This window comes from Stegodyphus dumicola, chromosome 2 (genome assembly GCF_044657685.1).
Source record: "Stegodyphus dumicola isolate Sdum_Otavi_A_Nest chromosome 2, ASM4465768v1".
Lineage (NCBI taxonomy): Eukaryota > Metazoa > Arthropoda > Arachnida > Araneae > Eresidae > Stegodyphus > Stegodyphus dumicola.
The window spans coordinates 149,629,919-149,642,302 of NC_140769.1; the positions used below are offsets into that span (position 1 = coordinate 149,629,919).

A 12,384-nucleotide genomic window follows, 5' to 3' on the forward strand; every position below is an offset into this window, starting at 1 on the left:
AAGAATTTTTTATTTTAAAGGCATAAATATTTTAATTTGGTTTAAAATTTTATAAAAAGCCAATAAATAAAGGCAATAAATTTGTAAAAAGACATAAATTTAAGAATTTACTATGCTTTCATGGTTCAACATCCTGATTCGCCGGTTCATATCACGTGACCCCAAGTGATCTCATCACACGTAAACTACTCTACAAAAATCTAGTTCTCTCAGTAATTATCTACATTAATTTCAAGTTAAATATTAATTTGGAACTGTAATACAAGTTTAAATGCGAAAATTATTTAATTTGTTCGAATAGCTTACTCAGAAATTATGTAAAACTGCAGTGCATTCGCGTTAGAATTGATAAATTTAACCCTTAATTTTGCCTTTTCTATATTTTCGCCTTCGGGTGAGCGGTGTGATTGTATTCTAATTGACTTAATTTATCTATCTTGTAAGCATTCTATGTAATTGTATGCCAGTATTGAAAGAAACAGTCAATCTATAAGAATAGGGTGCGACTTGTTTTGAAAATGAAGCGCAAAAGGTTACCAGCGAAGATATTCCGTTTGGCGTACCATTATTGGCGACTTTATCGTTTGCGCCGGCAAAACGGAAAAGTACCACATGCTTTAGGCGAAAATGTGTAAAATTATGGCATTCCATTAAAATATTATGAACTGTCAGAACTACCTTGCAATTTACGGTATTATTCCGTTTTGAGGACCGTACAAATTGCAGCGAAAATGTATGCGCAAAAGCGCCAAATCTAGCAAACGCGCCCATTTAACAGCGCGCCAAATCTAGCGTACGGGCTGATTTCAGATTGCATAAATTTATATAGTTCTATATTTCTTAAGATGCCATTGAAATACTAGTGTAATTTTTAAATCCTTTTTTTATTTTAAATCCTTTTTTGATATCATATAGATTTAACAATTTGGGAACTGTCCATGACGAAACGTGTGCAATAGAATTTTGGGTAAAGTGCAGAATCCCCCACTGCTTGACGCGTTTTTAAGAATTACACATACTCGGTATCCATGTACACATCGACTTATTTCCACTACTTCAAAAAGTCCCAGAATTGCACAAAAAGGGCACTGCGCACAGCCTTTATGTTCACATCGACCTATTTTCACTTAAAAAGTAAAAGAAAATTGAAAAAAATACAATTGTTTTTACCCTTGTAAAAAGCGGCAAACAAATAAGTGGACGATTCTGCACTTTACCCAGAATCGTTTCAAAGAAAAGGCATCATTCATTATAGAAAATTGTGTTTGAACAACCAACGAGATGAAACTATGCTTTAGCGATAACTCGGTAGCGAAATAACGATGCAGACATCCATTTAGTTATGTTTAACAATTTTTATATAAATTATAATAATGATCTGAAATAGTTATTTACTCTTATGCTTCTACTCAGTCATGTTTAGCCTTTTTTATATAAATTATAATAATAAAAGCGTATTATATGAAATTAAACCTTTCATCTAAATTAAAACATCAATCTTAAATAGTTATTTAGTATTATACTTCCTTTTCTTACGTTACGGTTGCCGCAATTATTTTTGGCAGCACTGGCATCAATAATAGTTTGGCGAATTTTTTAGATTCTCAAAACCGAATAGTACCCAATTTAAAAAAAAGTGGATTCCTGTCGCCTTTCTGAAGATTCTTATGAGTCGAGTGATAGTGACCTATTCTCAAACGAGTTAGGGATACTTCTTCCCTTCTATTTAGCATAGACGGCCAGCACTCAGTGTTGGGTTTAACACTCCTCAGCTTACTGTTTGCTTGATCATTCCAATGCATTTGCTATTTAATGAGAATTTTAAGTTTGATCAGTGTCCTGATATCTTTGAGGTAGATCTGAAGGTTAGACACTGTAGTAGCAGCCTCATCTGTAATATCGGCTAGTTCATTAGCTTTTGTACTAGCCTGCTCAGGGATCCATGAGTAGATAATCTGATATCCTCGACATTACAGAGCCAGATTAAACTTCAGAATTCTGGTACTAATGGGATGAGAACTATGAGTAAGATCTTTTAGAGACATTCAGGCACTCAAAAGGTCTGCAGATAACGAAATTTCTGCAACGTTGCTTCGAGAAGACTAATAAACCTCTAAAGTTCACTCTAATCTCTAAGTAAAACGGAGCAAGCTGGGTGTAACTGAAATCCGACAATTGTTTTTCTCACTACAGCTGCACTAACATATCTCCAGATTTGATCCATCTGTATAGAGAGGAATCGTCCCCCGGGGGGTTCGAATCCCGAAAACCGGTGAAGCTACTAACTAGGATCTGTACTTTGACAGTCTCGGCCACATGGGGTATATAATCAGACTTCACAGGTTTGAAGCAATGACCTCCGTTCATTTAGGGGATGGTTAAGGCTCGGCAAGAACTGTATGGTACTATCTTGTGTGCCCCTTGGCTGTGCGGTCGCAACATGGTTAGGTTTGAGGCTTTCCTTCGGGGGATTGGCTACATTCGGTCCTCTGCTGAGGGACTGAGCGGATGGAACACCACAACGAATATAATCGTTGCAGCCGGAGTGGTGCCCGGTTACAAAAGTGACTTCGTACTTTGTCTGAACGCTATCTATCGTCCAATGCTATGTATAAAGCCCGGAGGTGACTTCGGGGGCTACGTCCACTTGGATGGTCTTCTGGAGATCGGACGACCTTTCCTGAAAGGTAATAACCAGGGAAAGAGTTCGTCCCCGGTGTTCTGTAAAGAGAAGGATATAATTTCTATATTTATGACTAGGATCGGCAAAGATCTACCCATGAATGATATTACTAGTGTTAGATTTATCCCAATATTGGAACGTATCAAGAAGCTGAATTTTCCAGTCCAAGTAAGGAAAATCTCAAAGAAATTATCAAAAGTTCCAAGTTCACGGTATCTTTCAATAAAATAATATACTGTAATCTTCGATTTATTAGTAATTTCACCAGTTTTTCATAGATGATCCATCATTCCGAAAATGAATGACCAACTAACGAATAGCTTTTGCAACTTTCATTTCCAGACTATTAACTTCGAGCAAGAATAAACTAACTACCACTATCATGCCTTTGTGATGCTTACGTATGATCCGATTTCAAAATATTTTCTGCGGTTCGGTTGTGGAGGACGTCAAGAATAATTCGCATATTGTGTACAGAAATATTTTTAGCATGACTTTTCTCAGTATCTACTAAATATCTGAATTAAGATACTTGTCGCGTTTTGTAAAGTAAAAAATTTATTATAAACTCGGTTTAAAGACTCAAATTAAGCACATTTCTGTAGCTTCTGCAGGTATGAAGCAAAGATTAGAAATTATGCTAATATATTCGCAAGTATATCGCAGTTTTTTTAGATTTGCTGTTATATATGCGTCATTGACGTTAGCTCAACTCGAAATTCTTAGCAACAGGAATATTGTTTTCAAAGTTACGAAGCCCGATAAGCATGGAACACGATGAAGGAACCAGTCAAGTGAAGATGAATTCGATTTTTCATTAATGAACAGCGGAATGACGTATTTGCATAGACTGCTAAAGATAATGCTGAAGTAAGAGATGCAAGAAGGCAAAAAATCAAGGTAATAGATAGTGAATATGAAAGCGACAGTGATTCCGCTGAAGAGACAAAATTCAGAATGGATTAAGTCAACAGAATGCGAAGAAACACAATAAAGATTACCGTTTGTATCCGGGGAAAGAGTTGCAGGACGGCAAGTATCTTCAGACTTAAAAGAACCATTACATTTCTTTAAACTGTGTGTAAATTCACTTTAAGTTAACTGCAAGAAATTCACCAAATAGTATGCGGAAAACCGTTTCGAGTTGCTGCTTCGTCCGAGCGAAAAAGGCCACGAGTGCAAAGGGTTAAACCAGGTTGTAGAGATAGTAAGTTACGTCAAGTCTAAATCGCTGAAATGCAGGATTTTTTTAATATTTATGTCTGGAAATCGATGTAGCTGATACCTTTTTAATATTGCACACAGGAAAAAAAAATGTGATTATCACGAGGCTGAATTGATTTATCCTATTCAAAGAAGTGAAAGATTTTTTAAAAAACGAAAAATCAAGACCGGTGTTATGAACTGTTATCAAGTGATTCTTGGAGTTCTCAATTATCGTATCTGGCAGATATTTTTTATTTACTAAATGTACTGAATGTTTCGATAGAAGACCATATTTTCCTCAAGTAATATCAAATGTTTTATGAGAAAGCTTAGTTCTTGCTTGGGGATCTATCTAGTTTCAGTGACTTCTTAATTCAATTAAAGGAATAAAGATTAAAGAAATAAAATAAGAAATTAATAATATAAAGAATAAAATAAGAATAAATATAAATAAGAGAATAAAATAAGTAATAGAAGAAATTGAATAATAAGTAATATAGGAAAGGGAATAATAAGTAATATAAGAAATGGAATAAGTAATATAGAAATGGAATAAGTAATATAGAAATAGAATAAGTAATATAAGAAATGGAATAATAAGTAATATAGAAATGGAATAATAAGTAATATAGAAATGGAATAATAAGTAATATAAGAAATAGAATAATAAGTAATATAAGAAATAGAATAATATAAGAAATGGAATAATAAGTAATATAAGAAATGGAATAATAAGTAATATAAGAAATGGAATAATAAGTAATATAAGAAATGGAATAATAAGTAATATAAGAAATGGAATAATAAGTAATATAAGAAATGGAATAATAAGTAATATAAGAAATGGAATAATAAGTAATATAAGAAATGGAATAATAAGTAATATAAGAAATGGAATAATAAGTAATATAAGAAATGGAATAATAAGTAATATAAGAAATGGAATAATAAGTAATATAAGAAATGGAATAATAAGTAATATAAGAAATGGAATAAGTAATATAGAAATAAAAAGAAATAAAATATAGAAAAATATCATAAATAATATAAGAGATATCTAATATAAGAGAAATATATCTAATATAAGAGAAATATAAATAATATAAGAGAAATAAATTATAGGAATAAAATAAGAAATAAGATTAAATTAAAGAAATAAAGATTTGGAAAAGCTGAAAACTTTGATCATTTGTTAGGACTGACAAGTGAAAATTAAGAAAATCATTTTTATAATTTTCGAATAAATATTCATGAATCTGCTCATCTAAACATGTACTGTAATAAAAATTACTCGCTGAAATGCTGAAGATAAGCAAATAAAAATTAAAATATATATTAAAAAAAGGAAAAGTAATAAGTCTGGTTAGATTTTCATCCCTTTGAATGATCAGTTTTAAGTCTTCCCAAGGTTTTGGAAGTAATTCTGTTGGCATTGAGTTCGCATAGCTGAAATTTTTGCATGATGGTCGGATTTCTTAGTTTTGACATTACAACAGAATTCGTGTCATTAAGTGAAGTTGGATGACAAGATTCTTCATTTAGTTGTCTCGCTTCTTTGGCCAGGGCGTCTGCATCTTCACTGCCGTCTATGCCAACGTGGGACTGGTATTCATTGCACTATACAATGTTTATACAATTGATCGATGTATTGTGTATTTCATTCCAGGGCACTTTTATTTCAAGGGTCTGCCCCTGAGACATTGACTGTAGGGCAGCCCTGGAGTCACTGAAGGCAAGTGAGGCGAGTTCATAAAACAATGGAATTATTCACATCAGTTAAAATGTTATAAACTGGATCCATAAATTCAACAATGCACAAAATTTCAAAATTCTTCTTCTCACTTTAAAGTAAACGATGTTGGAAAACATGTAAGTTGATTGCTACATACATGCAGTGACAAAAAAGGTATTGGAGGATAGTAAATACTCAAATATGTCTGATGAAAGTTCAAATATTCCAAAAGTAAATATTTTTTCTTCGTTTTCTGTGTCTAGATATCACGCAGAGCCTGTTATGAGGAATACAATTAAAATACACTGATAAATAAGTAAAACATTTTAAATATCTTGCTTTAAAATACAACTTAAGTAAAATTAAGTACTGGGGCACTACGGTAACCAACGTGATAAAGAATTAGTTCTGTTACACTTTTATTAAGAAACGCTTGCAAGAAGAGTTTTAAACTTAGAAAAATATTTAAGATTTGAAAAGACATTTTATCGAGTCCAAAAAAAATCATGCGATTTCTTTTGATGTAGAAAACTTGTAATTTTTAACTGGAAATGTAGTAAATCTCTGAGAAAAATAAGTAAACCAACGATAGCCAAATTTATTGCTTATAATATAATTTCGAAACACTGTGAAACGAATTTGATTAATATCAAACCGCGAACAGGGCCTTCAGAATACTTTTCAGAGTGCAAAGAAAGGTGGACCTCAGAAATGTTGCTAATCCTGAAGTCACTGTAGTTCAAATTAACTTTCGAGGCCCATATGATATTTAGCAAGTCTGACTGCGAAGAAACATCATCAGAAAAGAAAATATAACTTTCACTGTGAAATAGCCAGAAGAAAACTATTCTCATGTAAAGCGAAATGAAGGGCATGATTACAATTCGCTGTGATCTATAAAGTCTTCAATACTTCGGGAATTGTGCTTGTAGATGAACGTATACTCAATACTCATAGGAGGGCTGGAAAGCAAAATGCGTGGTAAAAACCCAATACCGAACTTCAAAAATTGAATCACAAAAGAAAAGGGAATTTAATTCAGTAAAATGCAAATTGTATTTTACTAAATCCCTTTAAGTTTGGTTTAGCATGTTTGATTATGGAAAAAGCACTTCAGGGCTATCTGCCTAAGGAGAGGGATGCCTTCGTGAAGATCTTGCTAAGGCTCGTATACATGCTGTATATAGGAAACACCACGAAAACGTCCATACAGCTAGCCTGTTCGCAGGGATTCGAAACCCGGACCGAACTACCAGTGTTCAGTGGCATTTGCCGCTCGGCCGCTGGTGGGTAAATCCCATTAAGTAAAAATAGTGTATGTAAACAGACGGTCTAAGAGTGTAAAATTCACTACAGAATGTGTGAAAAACAGGAGCAAATCTCTGTCAAAATCAAAGAAATCCATGACTAGAAGACTGAGTTAATATTCATAAAATCATAAAATAAAAAGAGGTCCAGTACATTATGAAAGTACTTTTATTTTGGAATTTAAAAAAATATATATATGTGTGCTTTGATATTTTTAGATCATTGTTTTCTCGTTTGCACACAAATAAGTGCATAATTTAATGTTATTTAATGTATTCTAAGATTCTTTTATTTTTCCCTGAAATATTTCCCTTACGTTAAATATTTAATTCCTTTTATAAAAAATTTTTGAAAGCTGGTTGAACCCCATTACATTTTTGACTCGCTACATATGCATCCCCTGCTGCGAAAACTACCAAGTTAGAATTTACAACAAACACTAATTAGAATTTTCAGAAAATACAAATTTGATTTGCAACACAATTTAAAAAAAAAAGGATTTTTCCTTATAATTCTGATTTCCTCCGTCTTATAAAAGAAATCTCTAACGATTTCGAAGTAAAGCTATTGATTCTGCTATCGTAGAAAAAACATGGACTTTTCTCATTAAAAATATGAAGAAACAAGTAAAATACTCTTTTACCGTTTTTTTCATTCAATTATTAAATCAGATGCCGTGTCTTATAGAAGCATCCTTTAATATTTGTAGCCTTCATTATAATTTTTTTTTACTTCCCTATTTTTAACCCAGAAAGGCTATTTATTTGGTTTTGGCATTTTGCATGGATTCACTATAAACGGCGAATCACTTTAAATTGTTGCCGCCAAATATTATTGTCCTGAATTATATTTACAGAAATTAAATGAAGAAGAATCTTCATGGATGTATGTAGGTTTCTCGCCTTGTGATAAAACAACGGTACCTAGAGCCATCCAATTTTGAATAACGTACGTTTCCACCCGAATATGGGCATCTGGAAGCCCAAATTTGGAATTTGTTTTATTATCTATTTCATATTTTGAAAGGCATTTAAGAGTTTTCGATTAAGAAACTTGGCGGTTTCAAAGCGAGCAACGGCAACAATGTACAGAAAAAATAAAATAAAAAAAAAACTTATCTCCAGTACGCGAGACTGTATCGGAAATTCTAAAGATATGCTCATTTAAAAATTATTTTGCGATATTGCTGTTGAATTGAATTTTATGGTTTACGTGCGGATGTGATATTTAAATAAAAGTAGCACACAAAATGTTAAAGAAACGCGCCTTCGGTCATAATATAAAATCTGAAACCTTTCAGATTTTTTTTATTAGAAATATTATTGCTCGCCTCTCACAAAAATGCGAGATAATGCGTAGTTTTATCTAAGCCTGGTTTCGCGCCTTTAACGAAACATATACCGCAAGTTTTCTAAATTTACTTCTCAAATTCTGTATTTACCGTTTTGGCTAATCTTTAGAATATGGTAACAGGTAGTTTGGTGACATTTTGGTAAGGCGATAAAGGTTACTAGCTAGAACTTTAGCAGTGTACATGTATAAAGTCAAGAGTGTGCGCAATGCCATTTTTGTGCAATTCTGGGATGTTTTTTTAAGTGAAAATAGGTCGACGTGTACATGAATACCGTGTATGTGCAATTCTTAAAAACGCGGCAAGCAGTTTGCGATTCTGCACTTTCTCCCAATTTCGCACCTAATCTTCGTCATGATTAAGCACTTTTGTTCCATAAAAGTTCTAGCATAAGCGTAATTCGGATAGCAGATTGTTGGAAAAAAATGTTGAGGGGAAAAAAAAAAAAAAAAAAAAAAAAAACATGCCTTTACTTCGTGAAAACAAAATGGCGTCCAAACAAAAACTAGCAGGTTGCTGTAGCAGGGTTGGTCGGCAAATTTTAGCCAAAAAATCGCCAAGTTACCATAATCCAAAGATTAGCCATAATTTTAGTATAAATTCAAAAGTACTCAAACAAAATAGGGCTTTACAGCTTGAGGACTTTTAAGCTATAAAGTTTCCAACTGTAAAATTATTTTTCATACTAAATTATAATTATTTTCACAACATTAAAAATAAATCATCTTTAAATGAATGAATCAAGCCGTGATATTAATTATCATAGTAATAAGGGAAGTGATATAAATGACGGACGTTTTACTCTACAAACTTACAACAGATGTACAATATTCGTAATGTATGGTATTTCTAATTTTAAATATTCAAGCATTTTCCAATAAACAGAGTATTATTTAAATATTAAGAACAAAAGGATTTCTACACATTACTTAGTCATATGTATAATTCAACACATTGCAGAAATTTTACGAAGCGTATACTGGCTTCACACAAGTAATATACATTAAAAACATGGATTTACATTATTTATTATTCTAGAATTAGGGCATGTATTACGGATATTTAAACTTGATTCGGGACTTAAGCTGTACTCATGACCATGAAGAAAAGCGAGTACTAACTAATATTTTCTGAACATTCAAAGAAAAACGCGAAATTAGAGGAATATTGAAGCGTCGGCCATCAGTCGGACATTAGATTTTCTATTCGGGTATTGTCTGTAGCTACTGACTGGAAACGGACCGTTTTGTTCCGCTGCATCTGAAATTTGTTCGTATCTTCTTCCGTACATGTATCGCATGGATATGTTGCCTCGTTTTATTAGTGTTATGGATAAAAATTTTATTTATTTTACTTTTATGAGAAATTTATCACAACTATATCGCTAACCGAATTCTTAGCTCAAAAGGTCTATGAATGTCCGGAAATGAAATTTTGCATGAAATCGCTATAAATACGCCATTTTACTTTTCATTCGAGTCCAATGCCATTCAGCAAATGTTAAGATATGTTTATGTTTCAGACTGAATCCGCCTGTTGTGGATTACCAAAGTAAGCAATAGATGCAGTTCTTAACATTAATGATAGAAAGACAAAGTTTTGTTTTTAAGAAAAAGCCATCTTATTAAGAAAACAAAATATTGGTATGATGAACTCGGAAAAGACTGAAAAATATATAAAAATGTCTGCTAGCACTTAGGAAATTCTAAACATATGCTGCTTTTAAAATTTTCGTGATTTTGCTGTGGCGCATGTGCTTAATAATGCGTATATATGTATACATGGGTGTATGGATGTATACGTATGCAAGAAAACGATGCTTAATAATAAAGCTAAAAGGATGGGTTAGCAGAAGAGAGTGCAAGAGCAGAATAGTAAAGCTGGGAAGCTCAGCAAGAGTGTAAAAAACCTTAACAAATCATTTTGTGGCCCGTTAAAATCCGAAATCTTTTAGAGTTTTTTTAATTATTTTTTTACTAGTATCAGAGAGTCTGTAAATCTTAATACTCACTTCCTTGACCATATCGCTTAAAATGAAAAGTGGTTCATATCCACACATGCAGAAGTTAGTATCCCTACGTTGTTATTATCGTAAATTTCTGTAAATATTAAATTCTAACAATGCCGTTTTTAGCACATATAATGTTTATAACTTATTTTTAAAACTCTTGTATGCATGGACTCTTACAACGCTTAACATTTTGTTCCTGAACGTTAGCTTTTCGGACCATAACGTAAGTCACATATAACGTTTATAAATTATCCGTGCGAAACCGTGTAGTACGCGTCACCGTGTGTTACATGATGAGATACCGGACGGAACGCCGTGGCCTAAATGGAAAGGTCAGCAGAAAGCGCTTAATATATTAAACTACTAAGTAAAAGGGAATTTGGGTAATTAGGATAATTCATTTAAATGTTATTAATCATCAGGTTTAGGTTTATTTAAATTAAGCCTATACAACCAGCCCGTTCACCGGGATTCGAACCTCAGCCCGAACTATCAGTGTTCAGCGACTTTACCGCTCGGTTACTGGTGGGTCTGCAAAAAATGAAAAAAATTAGTTGCGTAATTAATTACGGCGAAAGACGAGAAGTTCTTCCGCCATAGAAAGAGCACATTGGTGAAGAACCTTCGTACAGCTTATTTGCTTATAGAAGTAATGAAATTACTTTTAAGTCATCAATTATTTATCGAAGTTTATAAAGTAACTTATTCTTTCAGAACGTTCAAACTGAACTTTTACGAACTCCTAAGATACTTTGACAAAACACCAAAATATATATCAGCCTCAGTGAAGCATCTAGGAAAACAAAATGCTTAGAGCATTCTGAAATTTCTTACATTTGGCGACAGCGAAATGGCTCGTAAACAACATTACACAGTGGACAAAATTTCTCATTAAACATTGGAAAGCAATACATTCCATAAAAATGAATCCTAGACGAACTATTCTGCTACTTGCGGGCATTAATATATATTAAGAACATACACATACATAAATTCATTTATAGCTTGTTTAAATCAATAAGCCGATACTTAAAATGTTATTTTTCTTTTCTTAGCAGGAGTTCAAAACTATTTCCCACTTTTAGAAAACAGAAGGAATTTACATGCGCAATTTAAGCGAGATTAGATGCTGAAACTTTTGCTTAATGTTTTAATAAAACTCAGACTTTTTTTTTTTTTTTTTTTTAGTATTCAAGATGTAACTTATTCTATTAAACATAAATGAATATAGTACCATTCAATGTAGATACAAGATTCAAAACGTAACATAAAAATTAAGATTCTATGCGACATGAATCAGTATAACTTTAATCTCGGATATAGTATATTATAAATTTATTAATGCTGTTAATTTAATCTAAAAAGTAGATTACATTTATTATGAAAACAAAAACATCAAACTTATAAAGGAGAAAATACTTACCCAAATTGGTCAAAATTGTTTTGAGGCATTTTTCTTACAGACGATTTCGCTTAGAAGAATGAGATGAAATTTGTTAAATATTTGCTTATAGAAGTAATGAAATTGCTTTTAAGTCATCAATTATTTATCGAAGTTTATAAAGTAACTTATTCTTTCAGAACGTTCAAACTGAACTTTTACGAACTCCTAAGATACTTTGACAAAACACCAAAATATATATCAGCCTCAGTGAAGCATCTAGGAAAACAAAATGCTTAGTGCATTCTGAAATTTCTTACATTTGGCGACAGCGAAAGCTAAGAAGATGCCAAGAAAAGAATAATTAAGTATTCTTGAGTTGAAAAGGTGAAAATTTTAGAACATAAAATTGAGAAAATATATTCCTGAGGTATGTAAATAGGTTTTATAGGACTATTTTAGTAGAATTTAATATTTTGTTCTATGCAGCACATAAGAATAATATTCTGATTCTTCATGGTTGAAAAGTGTTTAATTCTATTGTAATCCCCAGTAATTTCGTGTATCGGTAATTTTAAAGTTTTCGAGATCAACAATTCCAAAACACTTTTTTTAAGTTAAAATTTTTTTACACATAGAACATCTTATTAACCAGAGCTTTGAACTCGCAGAAAACTGATAGCTTTTTCTTGATAGCTGCAGTGTCTCATAA

At 32.3% G+C, this 12,384-nt stretch overlaps 1 protein-coding gene across 1 annotated transcript in view; it reads right to left on the minus strand.

The window, feature by feature from the left end:
* LOC118189120 (uncharacterized) overlaps positions 1-11,987 on the minus strand; it is a 46,960-nt gene extending 34,973 nt beyond the window's left edge. Inside the window, exon 1 of the mRNA XM_035359662.2 lies at positions 11,715-11,987. Within this exon, the coding sequence (XP_035215553.1) occupies positions 11,715-11,743 (29 nt within the window). The 5' untranslated portion in view covers positions 11,744-11,987. The remainder of the gene's footprint in view (positions 1-11,714) is intronic.
* Between the last annotated feature and the right edge of the window lie 397 nt (positions 11,988-12,384).